Source organism: Vanessa atalanta, chromosome 18, assembly GCF_905147765.1.
Source record: "Vanessa atalanta chromosome 18, ilVanAtal1.2, whole genome shotgun sequence".
Lineage (NCBI taxonomy): Eukaryota > Metazoa > Arthropoda > Insecta > Lepidoptera > Nymphalidae > Vanessa > Vanessa atalanta.
Genome location: NC_061888.1, coordinates 3,932,948 through 3,955,858, shown reverse-complemented (window position 1 = coordinate 3,955,858; position 22,911 = coordinate 3,932,948). Strand labels below are relative to the sequence as shown.

The 22,911-nt window shown below is 30.7% G+C and overlaps 1 protein-coding gene across 4 annotated transcripts in view; it reads left to right on the top strand.

The window, feature by feature from the left end:
- The window catches only part of LOC125071082 (zinc finger protein 541), a 243,853-nt gene that overhangs the window by 175,609 nt on the left and 45,333 nt on the right, over window positions 1–22,911 (top strand). For 2 of the 4 annotated variants that reach the window (XM_047681171.1, XM_047681172.1), the window contains exon 4: window positions 656–760. The exons of 1 other annotated variant lie outside the window; for it this stretch is intronic. In XM_047681171.1, the coding sequence (XP_047537127.1) occupies window positions 656–760 (105 nt within the window). The remainder of the gene's footprint in view (window positions 1–655; window positions 761–22,911) is intronic. One more of the 4 variants, XM_047681173.1, reaches the window with a different exon arrangement.

Genomic DNA, 22,911 nt, shown 5'->3' with positions numbered 1-22,911 from the left:
TTTCGTGTAGACGGCGAACAGGACTAATTTTAAATTTTTTTCCTAACTTCGAAACGCCAAAGGACTCTTAGTATTATTTTGCAGTAATAAAACAAGGTATATGGAATATATAATGAAATGTTTATTTCACATCATAATAATAAAATAGTTTATTTTTATCGTAGACCAAATTACGAAAATCGGATAGTGAATTTGAACTCGCAGTGCAAATTTTATAGGGATTTTAGAATTTTACTACTAATACAAAAAGGTATTCTGCAAGTCACACCTGTTTTTCGTTTTCAAGTGAAGTGCGTAATTAGAAGCATCAGATAACACCTTAGATCCCAATGCTGAGAGTACATTAAGAATGAAGGGCTTGGTAATATTTTCGAAATAGAACAATTAATTATTTTATGCAAAATATTTACATCATAATATTACGTTTTTTTTTTGTCATATAAAATGTATTATATATCTTATAAATAAACACAATTTAATCGTTCTTAAGAAAGGTATGTCATTTCATACTTTCTTACTGGAATATAAAATCACTCCGCAATAGGTCAACTATTTATTAGCACTGTCACAGCGACTTTGAATTTGAAAAAGTGTTAGAACTACGTCAAAGCCCTCCGACTGGGCTTCCCTCCGATACAGTCACTCCCTTTTTCAGACGGTGAGCATGATGGGCTGACAGCTTTGCTGGGGGCGTCATCTCCTGATTTGGCTCTCGCTTCTGACGCGTCAGACAGCCTGCCAATGCCTGATAATGACAATGGTACGTCTTGAATAACGTGTATTCAATACAACTAATCCAAGCAATGAAAATTGTACTAACAAAACCCTTGACTAAAACTATTTGTAATAGTAAGGCAGGGCAGGCTCGTCTGGGTGGCATCCTGGATATCCTACCATATAAAATGTTTTTAATTAACCCCTGTAAATATATATCATTTTTAAATCTCATGATTATCATCGAATTAGTAAATTATTATTGGATGAAATGCATTTCTCAATTCCGATATCAAAAAGCGTTCAGCGTCGATACTCATTAGCTCGCTCGCTCTGTTGGTAATGAAAATAAAAACGACGAACTTAACGAAAACAGGAGCACTACTTCGTATTGTACAAAAGATCTAAATAAAAAATATTGCTAATGAACATTAGAAATCAAAATATTAACCAAACGAATGAAAACATAATATATACGTATATGTTGCCATAAAAGATAATATTAAATAGTATATTATATATAAGTAATTGAATTACCTATTAACTAACAACGTCTTTGGAATACAAAGCCTCAGGAAAATACGTATAGGCTATGTGCCTGTTCGTATTCGCCATTTAGTAATTAAATACCCCCGAATGCTAACAAACACGTCGCCCCTCTCGAAAACGTTTGTAACTGTATGCAAGTGACAAATGTGAGGATGGGGGCGCCACTTGTACTATTGTGCCAGAGGAGAAGGCTCGCATGTCAGGAGGTAATGAACGATTTAACTTCGCTATGAACGTAATGTGCTTATCAAGATTAAAACGTAATATTTAAACAAATATCGTCGTTTATCAAAGTCCAACTTCAATAATTTAAATATTTATTTTTTGGAATGTCGCTATGAATATCTTGGGATAAAAATACTAGAAAAAATATTTTATTTTTTTAGTAAGTTTGATGAATTTTAGTTTTTTTTTTATATTTAGGCTTAACAGACGATTTTCTGTTTTCTATGTGTAGAATGTTTTACTGTTTTACAATGTTTTAAACGTACTCCAGAATTTGAAATAATCCCTTAAAAGGCAACCGAAACAATATAAAAAAAAAAATTGAACTAATATCAGACATAACAAAATTTACATTTCATTACTATATTTTATAGTACCTAAATTCGTAAATATTGAAATATTTAATTTTCGTTGTAGTTATTGTCTCTCTGGTTTGGTCAGAAGAAGCGGTCAAAAAATAAAAAAGATACATTTTAATTAGGAATGTATATTTGCAGTACTTAAGTTTGTTAAAAACAATAGAAATTTTAATACGAGTTATAATATATATAAACATATAAGATTAATGGACATTAAATACTATTCCATAAATGTATCCTTCGTAACTTCAGTCATAAACTTCAAACTATCTTCCGTGTCTCCGTCAGCGACAAATTGCCGTCATTGCGCGAAACTCATCAATCTAAAACTTGTAAAGGGCTTACAGAGGGCGGAACGTAAGCAACAAGGAAGAGCCGACACATCGTTCCATTTGTCAAAATAACTAACTAAGAACATTATACGAGTTTAGTATTAGAACTCACATTGTTTTTTTGTTATTTCAATGAATTTAGGTAAATGACTTAATTATTGTAATTAGTGAAATATTATAACTTCTGGTTATTATAAGTATTAAAAAGTATTTATAAAGTTACTCTCATTGTATACAGTAACAGACTAACGGCCTACTCTTCTTTTGAGGAGGAGGTTTGAAGCTTATTTCACCACGCAGATACACATGTATTTCCTCACGATATTTTCCTTCACGAGCATGAGGTGAATTATAAACACAAACTAAGCAAATGAAAATTCAGTGGCGCTTGCCTGGGTTGAACGCGCAATCATCGGTTAAGATAGGTACATTGTATGAATACTCAAAATTAATACTTGGCGGCAGGGCTTTGTAGAGTCTGAGTCGATACCACCCACACATCGGGCATTTTGCCACCAACAGTAATGCTTAGTATTGTTGTGTTCCGGTTCGAAGGGTGAGAGAGCCAGTAAAAATTCAGGTACTAGCCATCTTAATTCCCAAGATTGAACGTAATGGCGATGCAAGGAATTGTTAATATTTTTTACAGTGCCAATGACTATGGGCGGTGGTGACCACTTAATATCAGTGGCCCATTTTGACGTCCGCTTGCCTATTACGTAAAAAGAAAAAAAAAATCAATATGAAAAATGTGTTACCAAATTATATAAGATTAAATTAGTTACGATGTAAGTAATTTATGCGCCTAATTTTACTATTGGAAAAAATAATACTCGAATAAATAAACATAAAATCATGTAAAGAAAAATAACTCAGTAATATAAATCAACCTTCAAAAGGAAATTTTAAATAAGGATAGACTAAAATTCGAAATCAAAGGAACAAGTCACCCTGAGTTTCACTACAGAATTATGATTCGACGTCCAAGAATAATAATTTAATTTCAAATGTAACATGTTTTTTCAAACAAAGCGATGCAGACGTTCTTGGGTACAAACTGCTTTGCAAGAATTCCTTTGCGATATTAATAACCTAAGCAAATAAAGCGGAGAGCACACTCGCCTAAGTAAGCTTCATAGAATTGGTCTCTTTTACAAGCGTACGTCGTTCTAGCGTACTTAATAATGTTTCCTATTCGTACATCTCCCATGCCTTTGACGTAATTTGCATTTACTGATGTGTTTCGACGCTGTAATAGCATAACTACGAAGAGAGATGCTTATTTTAGCGTTTCAAATAGAGATTTATGTTTAAATGGTTCAAATTATATAAGCGCAAATCGCATAAGCGATTTCGACGTTTAAATAGAAGAGAACGTTGAAACAGGTTGAAATAGTCTAATTACAACGTCAATATTAACATATGCATATAAATATTACGTGATTAGTTAAACTTTCTTTCCCAATATTTAAATCTATTAAAGAGAAATCACATCGCAAGTGAATTAATATGTGACAACGCACTTTTTTTGTCCCCTAGTACTTAGTTATTCGCTCAAATTGGGTGGAATATCGTAGGATTTATCCCCTTCAGTGTGAGGATATATCGAAGTGAGGCATTAAATAGCCTGTCAAGAGAGACACCCTGGCTAACCGCATAGCAGAAATGCGCGATATCGTCACGCGTCCTTTATTCCAGCCCGCGGGGACGTTTTGAGAAATGACGATTTGACAACCCTAACGCAAAAACATTACTACTCTTAACGCTCCGTAGCGCTTCTTTTATTTTCAGCTTTAAACGAAATTTGCTTTTATATTTCTAATTGTTGGACCAGTAAAATTAAGTGATACGAAGTAATTTACATAACAAAATATTTACAAACTACGGCAACTGCAACGTGCATTATTCATATGTTTTAATATATGTACATTTCCTTTTAAAACGACGTAATTGTTTTACCACAGATTAAAAAGTACAAATCACTTTTAAATTTGTGACTAAAAATAAACGTCACATTATTGTGGTAGATACAAAAAAAAAAATAACAACACTATATACAACACTCGAAAAACAAAAAAGAGTGACTAAAATAGGTTCGTATTGTCTATGTTCAAACTACAAACTGACAACGCTATTATGTTGTCTATTGCATAAGGTTTATGCTTGCAAAGCTAAAGCCGGCGCAATAAACTTGCCAAAAATGAAACGTTGCCATTAAAAATGTAGGCCCTTTTCCCTCAAGTGTACGCACGCTTTGTGCATTTCTGTTCGTTTAACGCTTGAAGTTATTTTATTCCTTAACAGCTACACTTTGCCTGAAATAGCGACTGCTTTTTTATCAAATAAATAGGCTTATACTTTATTTATTTTAAATTATTCTTAACTTAATTTAAACTCCTTTCTAGCTAGACTAACACAATACTAAGTTAGGGGAGGTGGATAAAATGATACCCCTTAAATTAACAATTAATAATAATTTTTTGAATTACAAAATATGATAAAAATTATGCCACCCGTTACGTACTGCTGACGAAAACTTTTTAAGTCATAACATTTTCTGTGTAAGAATAAATGTATACGTAAATAGACCACGGCCTACAAATATGGCGTTTGTCGTTTATATCTCACACGTCCCGCACACAAAATTTATAACCCAGAAATGAAACATGCATGAATCCGACGCGGGGTAAGAATCGAAACAACTTTAGAACGCTTACAAACTGCTCTATGTATAAATGTTGTAAAATTGAATTTGAATCATTTGTACTTTTCACATGTAATTGAGTTTTATGCTAAACAAATTCAACTTAGACTTGCTTTTATATTCCGCCAGCAATCTTGCGACATTGTTTCAAACTGACATTTGTACTTTTCACAAACTCAAAAGGACATTTTACATTCAGACACTGAGCTATTCATTTTAATTATATAATTGTTAAAATAATGCTAAAAACTAACTTGCCGTCTATTGTTCTTAAATGTTAACTAAGAAATATGAGAATATATACGTTTATATAAATAGGGTCTTGACCGACGAAGTCGGGTTCTTACGACCGCACATTTCAGGTAGGTACTTAATTTGTGTGTTATAATTTATCTCGTTTTACTTCGCCGTATATTTACATACGTAACATCTATTATTATTATGGATTAAACGTCAAACCGTCTCTTATTAGACAAAGCGTCCTTGCCCAGCCGTGGGATAATTACAGGCACTTACGGTATTTAAATCTAAAGGTAACAATTGGGTTATTCCATAAATAATTTATACAATATTTTGTTTTTATTCACATGTTTAACAATAGTAATGTATTAATAAATAATAATAAAATTAACTTAGATAAATATATATTATCTGTGTATTTTACATTAGAATATTTATGATTAATATCTGTCAAAGACGTGCACGAACGGCAGTGATTAACTGTGCAACAAAAGGCGACTTGACAATCCATTAGCCTGATGGGTCTTTTTAATTTAATGTTACAATATGCCTTTCAAGTACAAGGCTTAGAGCTTAGCTTCCAAGCTTCTTCTTTGTATATGTTTCCGTAGGAAAGAACGTATTTTCAAAAATCACGTGTTATTTTCGTGTGCCCGTGGTATCGAAATAGAATAGAAAAGTCAGACTTTTGTAAATTAAATGGCATTTCTTGGTCGTATTTAGATTGTGTTTAGCGTGCCAGTAAAATTTCAAATATTATATGTCGACAGCTAAAACAGAACACTCATGAAGCCTAAACAAATAATATTTTTATTAGGAATTTCTATAGAATTCAAATCAAAATAATTTCATTTAAATTAACTTATAGGTACGATTCGAAATAACTGGCGGAAAAATCAGTAGTTACTGTGTTTGAATCAGAAAGTCAAAATTACATACAACAAGTCAATAGTGCGATTTTAAGGCATTTTTGCTTTACATAACCACTCTGCGGAACCAGCTTTCTACTCATTTCTTAAAGGTCGGTAACTTCCACGTCTTCTAGTGCTGCAGACGTCTATGGACGGTTGTATTCACTTTCCATCAGATGAGCCTCCCGGCAGTATGCTGCTAGCGTCATAAAAAAAAATTGAATGATATTTCGCTAGGAGTAATAGTGTCCCATGACATATACTCGTAAATAAATAGTATAATATATTAGTGACCCAAAATAAAACTCTTTTCTATACTCATACCTCATCTATATCAATTTTTTTTGCACTAAACATAAAAAATATTCTATTAAATATTGTATAATATAACATAACATTAAATTACAAATTCTCTAAAAGCGACGGCTAGCTCTCTTTAAAAATAGAATATTACTGTAATCGGATTAATATCTCCATTACGTCAAAACCATTAGCGCTGTTCATTAAATGAATTTGTTATTGTTTTGTATTCGTATTTATTAATGCATTTACGTATTCATAAACAATGTGAACGAAATGCATGCCCAAAATAAGATATAATTTAGACAATTTCGCAAAGTTTAGCAAGGCATACGATAACTTTGACAAAGTCATTGACTAATGTACAGTATAATTATAATGTATTTGCCATTAGACTGCCACAAACGCTGAAACGTCAAAGAGAAAATGCGAAACTAATCAATATTAATTACTTCCGATATTCAGGTCTTGGAAGCATTTGGAGCAAATAAGGCGGACAAAGTTGTAGCTCACAAGAGGATTGCATTAGTAAATGACGATATTTTGTACTGGAAATGATAATTATCAGACATGCATTCGTCAAACAAAATACATACATGGATTATTAATTCATTTCGATTGATGTAATATCACCATATTTCGTAATATATTGCCATTGTATGTTTATTTATTATTATATATAATACTTTATTGTCGCTTAAAACTTATCGTCAAAAAAATACAAAAAGTCTTCTTAATGCCAAAATATAGTTGTAAGAATAAAGTAAATAGAGCATCTTATTGGTGGACTTAGTTCAAGCCCGTCTGAGCAAGTAACATCCACTTATCAGATATTCTACCGACAAACAGCAATACTTTAAGTATCGTAACTATAGGCACAAAGGACGTAACATTTTACTTCCCATAGTAGCTGGTGGCGCTTTGGTGATGTAAGCAATGGTTCACATTTCTTACAGCGCCAAAGTTGTTATATATGTATATATAACTATATATATTCTTCGCCCAGCTTACGAAAGTTAACAGACGGTCTGACCACCATATCATCAACTGCTAGAACTGCTTTGCTATCCTTGTAAAACTACTAAGCATAATACTCCGTTGAATTTCGAATTAAAAATATCTACAGAAAACATTAGTTGTGATATTATTAAAATTAAAAATGTAATTCCTTGCTATTTTAATTTCCGTAATGCGGACTCACTCTCGAGAATATAAGACGAATTCCCACAAGCGCCACTCAGAAACATAAAGAAGTTTTCTGGGGGGCAATTAAGAGTTTCAATGGTTATTTCGCCAAACATTTCCATTGCATTCAAATGAGAATTCATTCAACTAATCTTACGGTTACTTCAATCGTGTTTTGTGGCCAATTTAACATCTTTAAGGACCATTTAACTTGTCTAGTTGTTTATTTCGTAGATTATTCATTGTTAAATTGTATTTTCAACAACATACAGCGAATATAATACCTGAATTTTCTCAGAATAGCATCATTTTGAAATCGCATCCGTTTATCAAAGAATAACATTCCTTATGCATTGTCCGTGTGTTTTATTATTCCAACTTTTAAGTTCCGGTTGTTTGTGTCTCGTTACAAAACGCCAAATAATACATATATGTGTATATTTATGTTAAAATGTTTGATTTAAGTGGTTTCGTTTATTGTAACTCGAACTAACTAGTACTTTTTATGTCTTTATATTAAAAACGAATGAAAGTGTAATTTTAGAAAATTTGCTCAGTTCTATCATATTTCATACATGTAATTGAGTTGTAAATGATTAAAACTCGTGTATAATGTACCATGACGTTATAACTTCTTTATAATTTGCCCGATGTTTCGACAAAGTTGCACAGGTCCGCGCTCGTCGTCGACTTCAGGAGCTTTCTCGTCTACCTTTATTTCGTAGATGTTCACTTCTTTATTTCTGTAATACGAACGAACAAACTACATTAACACAATTGGGCTGCACGATCTTTGGTCGAGGTAATTAATTTTATGAAATTTATGTAGTACCAGGTACCACGATGTTGACAAATTAAATCTATAGTCGTTATTAAATTATGTACTAAATGGCACTAATATATTTTGTTCATCGAAAGAATAATTTGATCGCGAATCCAGTTGTCTGTTGGTTTGTTCTGCCTCGCACAACCATTCTGTGGAACCAGCTTTCGCCGGCGGTTTTTCCGAACCGTAACCAACCAGTAACCAGTAAAAACCAGCGGTACCCTCCCGTCTATGCGACGGACGGCACAGGATCGCTTTCGCGTGCTTCCGTGATAAAGTGTAGGCCTAAACTAGGTCATAGGTATCTCTTCTTTTGTAAAGCTTTCAGACATTTTATAGACATCGTAAAGGATCGACAACTGACATTGACAAAGACGAAGGTGAGTTTTAGTGTAGAAATTATTTTTAAAAGTGCTTCCATGAATGATTTTTTAAATGTCGTTAATGTAAATCAATTTAAATCAAATCAAATAAAAATATACTTTATTCGGATGGGCTTTTACAAGAACTTCTAATTATAATTTTACATAATTGTATTAAACGTAAACTTCGCTTAAACCACCGGTTCGAAAAGGAGATACTACCTAGGAGAACTGATAAGAAACTCAGTACTTACTTACTCTTATCCTGCATTTTAAATTCTTATTTTATTATTCTTATAAATTATTATGCTACTTGAAAACTATCTGAACGGAAACTATTTGTACAAACCAAATACAAATAAGGGGTACCTATGGGATGTCCCATAGGTGACGCCGGGTTTAATCAATATTAGAATACAATGTTTACAACTGAATACTCTAAATTTAGGACTACCTACCATATATGTATAGGTTTTCATTCTTCAAAGAATGAATATGACGTAGAGCAACAATATTTAATAAATCCTAAGACGTTTCTAACGAAATTTAATTTAATTTATGAATTAGTGTCTGAAAGATCTTTGGCACTTCTTCAAAATTTCTGGGAGATTTGTCTTCAAATTGCGTTTCTTTCATAATTATGTCAAAGGAATTATGTATAAAGTTAGCGCTATAACAAAAATATTCCATACTATGAAAACTCGAGCAGTCGAGGTAGGCGGGCGCGTGAAGCTGCTAGTCAGCTCGTGACGTCGACGTACATTTAAAATAATATAATGTTTAAAAGTATGGATAACTACAATCGCGATAGTTTTAAGTATATTTCGACATATTATTTATTAATGAAATATTATTATTAATTAATTATAATAATACAAATCATAGATCTTGTAAGCTTTAAAACTTGTAAAAATAGAATAACAGCTTAATTCATATTAGAGTTTACGTAAAGTATCTGATAGTTTCTGACGTAATGATGATGCGTACACCAAGGCACCCTTGACAGGACTGATAGATTGAGCCTTCCTTTGTTTAGCAACCTCACTTTACCGCTGGTCGTTAAGGACTTCCGTCCTTACTCATACAAGTTGCGCTCGTGTAAATATTTTGCGAGAATAATTTGGATTTTAATTATTTTATAAAATGATTAGGTCTTTGCTAGAAAGCCATAATATTTGAAACATTGCTGATACATAAAATATAAATGAGTATGGATTAAAGAAATATCTCAAAGAGACATAAAATATGTACAGCGTAGTATATATTCTTTAATTACGAATGTATATTAATAAATAAATATAGCTTATTTGTAATAAAATATTTATTAAATTAGTATCGAAAAAAATCTAAGACATTTTCCTTTTAAAATTATAATTTTGATTAGAACTTCAAAGGCTTTTAAAAGAATTCTTAAGATAAAGATGAAACAGTACTGGAAGAAAGTTGTCTGAGTAAAGAGTGAGAAATGGTTTTGGATCACACGCGGGATTAATATGATTGATTATAGCAATTGTATAGTTTTCAATAAATGATATTTTTCACAGAGTCAAAACAGATTGTACAATTTTATTAATTCCCAAAGGATCTCCAGTACTAGATAAACAATAATATAAATACAGAAGCAGTTACTTATTATTAATTCGATGGGCTATCTTACTTGTTGTTAGGGCCTTGTGCAAGCCTGCGTGGGGAGGTACCACCCACTCATCAGATATTCTAACACATAGTAGCACAGTAGTGAGTATGCCAGTGTAACTACAGGCACAAAGGACATAAAATCTTAGTTCCTAAGGTTGGTAGTGGTGGAATGGTTAATATTTCTTACATTGTCTAGGGGTGTGGTGACCACTTACCATCAGGTGGTCCGTCCATCCGCCTACATATATCATAAAAAAGATTACACAGCTACATATCATGATTCAGGGCTAAATTCAATCGGGCAATAAAAACATATTACATTTTTTTCCCCAGTAATGCTCTAACCGACGTTAGGTTAGTATCGTGCCTTGAAAATGTACGTTAATCGGTTATCCGATTTATGACAGAAAGAGAAAAGAGTGTGCTTCTGCTTTAGCGCTAGTAACGCTCCAGCATTTGCTAATCTCCGCTGAAAATTACCGGTAAAACAGCATTATCACTTACTTACTTCCAATTGCAATAATATATATTATAATTGCAATATATTATCCTTGCAATAATTGATGATACAAGTTAGAATTACAAAGTTAAATAAATAAACAGTTGGCATCAGCCATTAATACTGTCATTAATGCAACTAAAGATTATTTTGTCTCCAATGTTATGTACGAGTTTTTATTTTACATTACTTTTCGAAACAAGTAACCAACACTTGTATCGAAAAGTCAATGTACCGAAATACAAGTTAAATTGTTTCTGCTCTGTGACATATGTTTCTAGGTTAATGATAATGACGCGGAAGCTAGACCTTCTCGTTAACCGGTCCTATAAATTGTAGCGTCCTTTACGACTATACTTTAACCTTACATCGCTCGGAAAACATGACCCAGTTTATAATTGATTATAATATTATCGAACGAATCCGATGTATCTATTTAATGTAAAAACTAAGAACTTTTTTTTATGATAACAATTGTATAATTAAAAACTACTTGCAAAATTCTGTACTAGATTCAGACCAGAGTTACTGAGAAATGTTGATCTATATGTAGTCCAAGGAAAGTTCGTGTTATAGATCGAAAATTACAGTTTATTTAGTTAGACTGCACTAACTATTGTGTACATAAACACGTTGATAGATCGCAGCTTCCTTTGTTTAGTGACCACAACCCGCAAGAAGGGGAAGAAGTTTACAACTTAGTTCATTATTCATCACACCGACACCGTATTTTAGGCCAAAACACATTTTTCAACTGCCCGTTTTGCAGATAATGCTACTAGTTCGTACTTTACGGCTTAATATTCAAGCTAAACTTTAAAACAGCTATTTATGACTGAAGAATAAATATATTTTATTGTTAATTTGTTATCTATGTTTTTATTCTAAGTTTTCACGTTAATATAATAAGGTAATTACTAAAAAGGTTGTAGTCAAACTTTTTTAACAAACTCTTACCAGTCATTCTAATTAGGGGCTTCCTAATTTAAAAATGTTTAACGAAACTTGTAAATATTTTTTCTTCCTTAGTCATTCACGCTAATTAAACAATTATAAAAGTTTATATTGGAAATCTAATTATAAACTATTATATTTTTTAAACTAGCAACATTCAACAAATGCGTATTACATATTCAGCATTAGTTGTCATTTAATTAACTAAATCAGAATTCTGCAATGTTCATGTCACTTGTACAGAATTGTTAGCTTGGGTTAGGTTATTTATCAGGCGTGTCACGTGTGTTACTAAATTTATCGCGTTTTAGTAGAATTTCGCTCGCGTCGAGGTTGACTGCTACATGACGTGGAATGTAGATTATAAAGTACCCAGTGATCCTAGAAGATTAAACGTGACATTTTATATGATACTTTGTCAGATGTCAAATTTTAGTGACCCGAAATAAAATCGCATAAATCTTAAATTGTTCCACAAATAAACGAGATACAAGTTAGTTTGTCATTATTTATATAGCTAGACTAAATTTCATGACACTTGAAATGTTTTTGAAATTCTACAGGTACTCATTACATTTATATTTATTGTTCAATATTCAAAGTAACAGAAGGCGTGCACGCACCCTGTGACGTATTCAAGCCTACACTATGCCAGTTGTTTTTCAGAGCTATAAAAGCTATTTCAGTAACTGTAATCAAACCAATATATCTTGATATTAGTAGTTTATATAGTAGCTTATTTTATACTAATATTAATAATACTCATTTTCTTTATTAATAAATTGAACCCGGGTGCAACAATGGGTGTTTGTGAGTGTGGGTTTACGTATGTTTTCTTTTAAATACCATGGTACTTACCATGTTTAAGTTATTTTACTGGATTAACATTGTTGATTATTCAAAGTTTAGTAATAACATTCCTTAAATATATATTTATAAGTTACAAAATTTCAATTCAAGTAGTTTTCATCACGTACACTGCCGTAGAAGATATCATTGTAAGGATAGCGCATCAATTGTATTGCATCTCTACGATCTGAAGCGAACGTGGTGCCATGTGTAGAATAACCTTATAGAATTCTGTAAATATTCAAATAAATATGGATAGATTGAGCCGAGATAGCCCAGTGGTTAGAATGCGTGCATCTTAACCGATGATTTCGGGTTCAAACCCAGGCAGGCACCACTGAATTTTCATGTGCTTAATTTGTGTTTATAATTCATCTCGTACTCGGCGGTGAAGGAAAACATCGTGAGGAAACCTGCATGTGTCTAATTTCAACGAAATTCTGCTACATGTGTGTTCCGCCAACCCGCATTCGAGCAGCGTAGTGGAATATGCTCCAAGCCTTCTCCTCAAAGGGAGAGGAGGCCTTTAGCCCAGCAGTGGGAAAATTTACAGGCTGCTAATGCTAAATGCTAATGCTAATGGATAGATTGAAGTAATCTTAATTTAAAGGCTGATATTGATTAGAGTAACGTCTTTGTTTTAGCTGAAAGGAGCAAAAGTATTATGTTCAATGCGTGTGCTTCTAGAGTATGCGTAATATTACATTTTTTTATAAGAAAATTATTTTTACACTTGTCTCGTCAATACTCTTAATTTAAAGCGAGTAAAACTCTCTCACTCACACATTCAAGCACCTCAAAAGCTAAAGATATTAGAAAAGATTTTATTATAACGTAATTTATTTGTGTATAATCCACGCTAAAGAATATTTCAAAGGCAAAATACTTCAAAATGAAAAATATGTACATTTACGAATACGAAACATTAACATACCCTTAACTATACAAAAATAAAAATTAAAAGTAGTTACTGTACAAATCATAACCACGTGGAATGGTGGCATAGTAAAAATAATAAATATATTGAATTATAAAATAATTAGCATAAATAAATCTCTTTTAAGATTTTATGTCCTTTCCTTTTTTGGGTAAATAGGTTTATTTAAAGACATCTGAGAGATAAATCTTATGCAAATTAAATAATGACATTTTAAAAGAAAAATATATATTTTTATAAATGTAACCAAAATACTTAAAAAAATACGCTCTTAACGGTGAAACATAAAGCCGAATTATATTTTCAAATTTCTAAAAATCATATAAAACATTTGATACTCAAAGTCCTAGCAACAAAATTTACTGGATTTTCGTAAGAGCTAAGTAAAAGGGATTAAAATAGTTAGCTCGTTAGATTCAATTTCAATAGAATAATTAAATATAAAAAACGCCATCATATATTTTTCTTTTGCTAAATATGATGATGCCCAGATGGATTAAAGACCAAAATTTTAACCAAAAACTGTTGCTTCTAGCCTGGGCACGCAGCAATGAATTTTCTTTATTTTGTGTTCAAATTTCGTCTCGTGAATGAAGAAAAACATCTTGAAGATTTTCGACACATGTACCAATCCTAATCACAGTTTTGTAGCATTTTGAAATTAGCTCCTAGTTTTCTCCTTTAATATTTTTTGGCTTGTAACGATCTTCTTACATTAGTATCGCATGTGGTAGATTTTCCAATTTTTAAATTTTCTGTATGACCAACATTAAAAATAAAAAATAATAGAATATAATAAAAACCGCTAGAAATGTCTTCTTATTTAAATATTATTGAGCACATTCAATTAATATAATAAATAATAATTTTGGTACATAGATTAAATAAATATAAGTAAATTTTTGAAAAGTTTTTTTTAAATTAATTTGGTATTGTAATTTGAATAACCGTCTAAGTGATCATACACGCTGTTTATTTCCCGCTTTGGGCGTTAGAGCTCCGAATCGACATTTTCACTTACGACAAAAAAAATAACTAATTTCAGAACGGAAATTAAAGATGCTCATTTAGAGGATCAATTAAGACTGTGCGTTAAAAAGCTTGATCCAAATATTCAATTATTTTCGACCAAGAACAAAGTCAAGTATCCCGATTACTTAAGTATTCCATCGTATCTTCATTATCTTACACGTGTGTGCAAAAGATTTTCTTCAATTAACATCAATATTTTAATTTTTATTTGTTAATTAATATATCAAAAAACTAACTACTAAATTAATACTACAGATATGTTGACACGTAATAAAATAATGATATATCGTAAACTAATCTCAAATATGTGTTTAAACGATAAAATAGTTTTTATTACCCTCTGTTTTGTTTATAAAAATTGCGTAAACGAAACTTAAAATTCAATAATGAATCTAGTAGATACGTCTCTTCCTTTTTCAAACGTATATATATATAATTATTTTGCCATTCGAATTTCAAACTGCTTAATATATGTAGTAATCCACGTGGTCATGATTTATACAGTAACTATTCATATATTTAAGGATATAGACATAATTAAGGACTTAATGTTAATAATTCTTACTTAAGATATAGTGTTAACGTACAAAATAGTTATTTTGACAAGGATATGTAATTCATGATGTGAATTTTCTCAAATATAGATCAAAGATACGGCAACACTTACGGCATCCTATCGTAGGGAACAAACAAACACATATATATGTCACATTGTGAAATTCATATGAATCGTGCAAGCTGTTAGAAGTTTTGCACATTTCGTATCGTATGTGGTTGTAATTTCTCAAACTAGATTCCAGATATCCTCTGTGATATGTAGCAAACACAAATATAAGCCATCAGTAACTATGTTATATTTCTTTGATAATTAAATATTAAAATAAAAAATATTATGATACGTAAATAAAAAATAATATATATAAATATATATATATATATATATATTTAATTAGTTTATTAAAATGTAATTGTGCAAGTGTCATTTCTGATGATGATCTAGTTAGTCCCCTTTTTGATATAATAAACCCTTTACATCATACAAATAACCATTTTGATTGTTAGAGAAATTATAAAAATATTTAACAAAATGAGAAAATATTTAATGATTACAATTCTAAACTCTTGCATATTTACGTATCCATGAGTAACAAACAGATATAAGATTGGGAGTGCCTGAGGGCGGGACGCGACCCGCATGACAGGATCCTAAATATGAATAATTTCACTAACCCACATTGAACCTTTCACACACTACCCTAACAACGAACACTGACGAAACAAACCGCTATAGCCACATATTCAGAAAAAAAACAATTTCGAATTTTATTTGGAAAATAACTATCTAAAAATAAACCCTCTTTTTTAAAATTTATTTATAGATTGTTACTACTAAAGACCCGCGGTGTTGTCTGCATTAAATATGGGGTATGATGCATACCTACTTCTTACAATATGTCCATGAACCGTGTCACAGATATTAAAAATAAAAGACGAATGATGACCACAGATAATACCAGTAAAATTACAATGCATCTTAATAATGAGTTTTTTGTTTCAATTTAAGTAAAAAAAAATTTAAATAATTCAATCGAGTAAAAGTCAAAGATTGTGGCTTAAAAATCTTTGTAATATAGTTTTATAATCAGTATTTCCCATCGTAACACTATTTTATGACCTGCATGTTATGTAAACGTATATTTTGCGCAATTTTTAGGTCGAACAAACCACAGGCAGATTTGGGTTCATAGCTTGTGACATGTGAAATTGAGTTTATATGGTAATTTTCCACTAGATATTGAAGACTTATTCATATTTTGTTTATATTCCTATCAATGGCCTTACTTTATCCATACATTTATGAGGGATTCGTTTCATCAAACGAAAATACGATATAATGTTTTCTTTAGTATTGTCGTACTGAGACAAATACAGTATTTCTCTTAACCCAAAAATAACAAGAGTTGTTTGCACACGTTACTACAAAGTAACAGGGATTCGATTATTCATTTTTTAAATAAGGACCAAAATAGAGAAAAAAAATTAATTGTCTATTGACGAGGTATTACATCAATACATAAAGTAATTGCTGGTCAACGTCCCACTGGTGGACAGAGGCCTCCCCTATTACTAAAGAAATACATATAGAACACGCAAGATGAATTATAGGCACAAATTAGCGCGTGAAAATTCATTGTGCTTGTCTGGAATTGAACTCACAATCCTCGGTTACGATGCTCGTTTTCTGACCACTGTGGTGTCTCAAATTATTTAACGTTAACACATTTCATGCAATATTAAAAACATTCACTAATTAAATGCATGGATTTCGATTTAAGAACACCGAACACTCTTCCCTTACCGTAAACGCAATGATCATTATTTATCACCAAGGAACTATAAAACGAAGTACTATTTGGGATGCTATAATATCAAATGAATGTAAGCAACCCTTGTAGTGTTCACATCACTTGCAACTTATCTAAGTCTGGTCCCCGAGGATTGTTCTCATTAACTCATACAAGTTTAACATCTCTCTCGTAAAATAAATGACAAATGCGAGCTGACCCCCGAAAAGCAAAACAAACATTTATTACGCTCATAAGAAACGTGTTTTGTCTTTGTGTTGTAATGTAAAATCATGGATCATCACACAATATTTATATTCCTTGCAGTTATATTGAAACATATATATATACGTCAAATATGTAAATTGATGGAAAGCTCTCGAACTTATTTTTATAAAAACAAATTTTGATCAAAATATACCTTTAAATTAACAATATTGACCTTATTAGCTTAAAAGAAATTGTAGATACTTATCTCATCTGCATCATATATAGCGTTTATAAAATAAATGTTAAAAACTGATAGCTTTCACCTGTGACTTGATATATATTTTAGCAGACGTGAATTAGTGGGATATTTTTATATTTAATTATATCCTTATTTATACCAATAGTAGACCTAAGATCTGTAGCAATTTTCAGCTCTAAGAGAATCATTGGATGCTACTAATTTTAGTCTTTAATAGTTTGACCGAACTATTAAAGATTTTATATGAATTTTATGTTAGATTTGTAATGCTTATAATCTATATACATATAATAAAATTAGAGTGTCGGTTTGTAATATTAAAATAACCGTTTTTTTCTAAATCCATATGAATGTATACGCCGTATATATACCAAAATATATATTATTTTAAAAACCTGTTTGTCTGTTCCGTTGTTTCTTAATCTTTAAAATGACTGGACAGATTTTGACGGAAATATCACTGGCAGATAGTTGATGTAATAAGGAGTAACTTAGGCTACAACAACAACTTTTTTATTAAATTCAAATGAGCACGAAGTCGCGGACACAGCTAGTTTAAATAAATAATCCATCAGATTTTTATTTTCCACATTCGAAACTACCAATAGAAACGAGTATCGGTTTTGCAAAATTGCATAAAACGCACGAATTAAGTGAAATACAATGAACTAAATGGAAATTACATGATATTATATAACCGTGCGCCACGGGAGACCTATTCGTTTAAACAATAATGCGATTTGATTACTACATTTTCGATATAGACTTCGAATTTTGATAAATGCCCCGTGAAAATAATAATGTCGATATTAATTTTAAACTATATTCATTGTAAGCTCTTTAAATACAAACAAAGGATTATTTCTGGCAATTAATTAGCATTGTTTTAGAAAATAGAATATGATTTACAGAACTAAAATAGACTCTTTATATTTTAACACATGACATCTAACATCAGTTGGTCCATACAAACAGACCATCGCCCAACAGTGGTGCAGCAGAAACTATCTTTTAAAGAGAGGAAACGGTAATTACCAAGGAGTAGAACAATGATTATGAACGACCCGTTATTCTCCTACTTCTTGGTTTATAATTAATTACTGTACGTTTTATCGAAAACTTTTTATTATTTGAAATATTTTAAAATTTATGATAAATGTTTTATTTTATTTACTATACGTGTTGTCATGCTGTATTAGACTAGTACTAAATGTTGTACCAACGAATGTGGGTTCCTTCTTTTTAGTCTTCCTATGGTATATTTCACAAAGCATACATATATTTCGTATGATATATACAAATCCAAATCGTCTAGATTTATACGTGTTTACAGACAAACGCAAGTAACAATGTGTAGAGTAGGTACTGTATATTTCAATACTGTAACATGACCATTGAAGAGATTTTATAAACTCCAACTTCAAACCAAGCAATGTACAGTATTGGAACATAACTAACTTTCAACATCTTTAATAAATGTATTGACATATAAACGGATGCACCGGATTCATTATACACACATCTCATGCATACATGGCGATTAATCAGAAATAATTATCATGTCTGACCGATGCACATTGCACATGCAAATGTCGGGCATTTACCGGTAAAACGATATGCCTCGGTGCACAGACAGAGGGTTGATCTGATTGATGAGGCTTCGTGTACAATTATTACCTACTAGACTGTAAGATATTGAATTTACTATGTCGTCACAAATTTAGATTATTGTATTATATTTTGTGACATGTTCTACACATTTTTATAACAAATTCTAAACCGATACGGAAAGTAAAATTGTAGAAATTTAATTAAACATTATGCTTGATAAACAACTTTAACTTTTTCCTGAATACTGATCACGTCTTGTTTCAATGGCAAATTATTATATAGTTTTGCACACATAATACTATGCGCAAACACAATAATTATTCTGATCATAATTTAATGTCCTTGGATAGTGAGGTAGTAACTTAATTTTACTCCTTAAATTTTATTTTTCAATTAAAACTTATATTTTAATTTAAAGTATTAGTAAAATATTACCTTTGCCGTATGACACTGTCACTGTAAGATATATAAACCACACCTTACACAGTCAACCCGCAACGGGATCAAATATGTTGCATCCTTGACTATAACACCAATGGCAACGCGTCAATACAAATTACAGCTGTTTACCGGCAAAACAAAAGATCAGCGGGCCGCCGGTAAAAATGTAGAAAAAGTAAATTCTAGACTGTTTGATATATTTGCTGTATTTATATTCGACATTGCTATATTTATTTCTCATCCTCGCATTCGTCTCGACCAATGACCACTAATGGAATGGACGAAAAATGACATCCCATCACGTGTGGATGGAACTGGGCAAGCGTAACAAAGTGCCCGCTTTTCACTATCCCCAGTGATGGATGTGGTTACGGTTAGTAGGTTTCGGTAGAAAGAAACCTCGCCTTTTAATGTTATTGAAAGCTTTATCAATGATCAAACTATCGTTTTATGTGCAAAGTTATTCCGCAATATATCTTCAAATAAAACATTCTCAATCTCTTAATGGGACAAATATCATATTTGTCAATATGATATATCTTTGGCTAAGTTATGACACGGTGAGGCATTCTAAGAACAAATATTATGATAACTATTAATTAATACTAGCGTTCGAACAGCAATCGAAGTTCGATCATAATCAGCGTTAAAAATTAGAGAAAAATGTATACGAATTTGTATATGACAAAAAGAATAATAACAAGATAATAAATAAAACCTACAATATAAATATATTAAATTAATATTTTGTTTATTTTTTTAAGAAACATATAATACATAAACCTTAAAACATCTAAGAAATCATTGGAAAAAATATATCGCAACTGTTCAATGGCTTCTATAAATCAGAAAACGTTCTAAGACTAAATAATAAAAAAAGATTGAAGCATTTATAGCATTCCACGATGCATAAAGATGGCAAACTTGAATTATAATTATAATTATAGGATAACTGCTATTTCGAACCCCTTATAATATACAGCATTTACTAAAAAGCTTCTTCATAAATTCTTCCATATCCTAAGAAATGCACGAATTAATTTGTGTTTTTTACCAAGCAAATATTTCAGAATTAAAAACTCGTAAAAGTGTAGAGAACACAAAATCATTGATATACAAATCAGCTGCCCACAATTAATAAGCCTTTTTAAATTTAAGATCACAAATAACCTTGAAAAAAAAAATACAAAAGGTATTCTCTAACCCCGGGACGCTTTTAGGTCGAAATTCTCCGATTCCACGTCTGTGTAACAAGAATAGTGAAATCTCTGATGTCTTCTCTAAATCTTTTTATTGTTTTCGCAAAGCTTTAAAGTTTTCACAACAATCAAATAAAAATTGTCAACATTATACAATAAAGGTTCTTGTATTTTATCATTTTGATTCAATTAATATTATTTATTTATATATTAACACAATGTTTTGTAACAAATCTTGATGAACGTCAGAAATAAGTTAGATAAAACATACAAATATTTTTATTAATTCTTATTGTTATTAAAGTAGTGTAATTTTCGAATTGAATATAAATAGTTTAACGATAAATTATTTATAAGTAACGTGCGACTATATTTACTTGTATAACATAAATATACAAATGTATGATAAGAACAAAACAAATTTACTGATATCCAATTAAAAAATAATTTGGTCTTTCATTTTAAACAATATTAAATTTAGTCTAAGAGATTTTCCTTACAACTTCTAAGTATCTTATTTACGTAGGTTTTATTTGGCTTACTGATGTCTGCCCTTCAAACAAAGTAGGTCAAAATGTTAAAGTCCCCTCGCTATTGGAGAATGTTAATATTTTCTATATAAAATAGTTTTTCATTTATTTAGAGTTTGAATAATGCAAAAACGTTCTGTATTATTTATAGTATATAGATCTGCTCACTCAAGAAAGTGCGCCTCTACGCGTTAAATTAATATATATTTTTAAATAAATATAGGTAGGTTCATTACAAATTCATGTACATTACTGATGTCTCACGCACACTAAGACGTTTTGTAAGCACTCACTCATGCTCACGCCCATATTAATGTATCGTGGAGGGGCGCGTCTTCGTGAGTGAACTGTTTTTTGGGTACTTAATAAACATATCTACGTTTAAATTAAACTATTATTAGTATCCCTTTCACCAAACTTCTTACATTCGTGATTTTTTTTATTATTACATAGACTCAAGTATTATATAGATTGTCAACAATGTCAGGGCGTGATTCGGAATTTAAATACCATATATAGCAACACTTCTATCAACTAGAATCATTAATAACCATTTTTTATGAGATTATGTAATATCAAACATAAAAACATTAATATGTAATAATGATGTGCGCTTGTGAAAAAGTTCTGTTAATATTAAATAACGCGGATGAACTGCATGAAAACTATTTTGATAAATATAATATTTACCTCATAAATACTGGCCAGTATTATTTTTAAACTGGGCTGGCTTCACCTGCATTCTGAAATAAAGTTAATATCGAATTTTCCAGAGATTTGTTTTAATATTCTGTTTTATTATCACGAAATTTATTACGAACATTCACTCGGTAAATTGCATATTTAAACAACAAATAATGAACATCATAGGTAAATAGCGCATAAATTATTTTCCATTTAATTTAAAATACTAATTAAATCGTAGTCCGATTTCGTTTGTACCGACAATAAATTAAATAGGAAGCGAAATTATGAATGAGAATTTTATATTGATCTATTGAAACAAAGGCTTATAACCTATTCCGACCGCAAGAGGATAAGGACAAATAAACAACAATAATATTTTTTTTAATTGACAAGACATATTTGGTCTGTTTTGGTTATCTATGGAATACATTCATTTTGAATGTCGATAAAGTTGATAATGGAACTCTTGAAGTAAAATAATAATAAAGTTTTCGCAAAAATTTAAAGAGCTTCTTATTTAAATGGGACTAAGAGATTTAAAAAATCAACCGAATTGATAATAATCATCTCCTTGGTTTGAATGGTCAATTAAAGTGAGATATAAGTAGTCCAATGGAATTATGTTATATTATAAATCGAAATAATAATTATATTAATCAATAACTGTTTTTAAAAAGATTAAGAAAAAGAAATCTAAGATTTATATATTTTCTTCTGTCATTGGAATAGGCAGTGGATGTTTGTATGTGTGTGTTTGATGTCAAAATACGTACATACTTACCAAACAAGTATTATCAACAAGAAACAAAATTAGTTTCATTTCAAACAATATTTAATTTCCATTACATCAATACTAAAAAATATATTACATTTACTTTGCGTGGAAAATTATTTAACAGAATAGTTCCTATTTGCTCGTCCGCCTACCGATATCATAAAAAAGTCAAAATATTATTGATATAATTTTTCAAGCAAATAACTTTTCCCAATTAACACATGTTATTTTTTTAAAT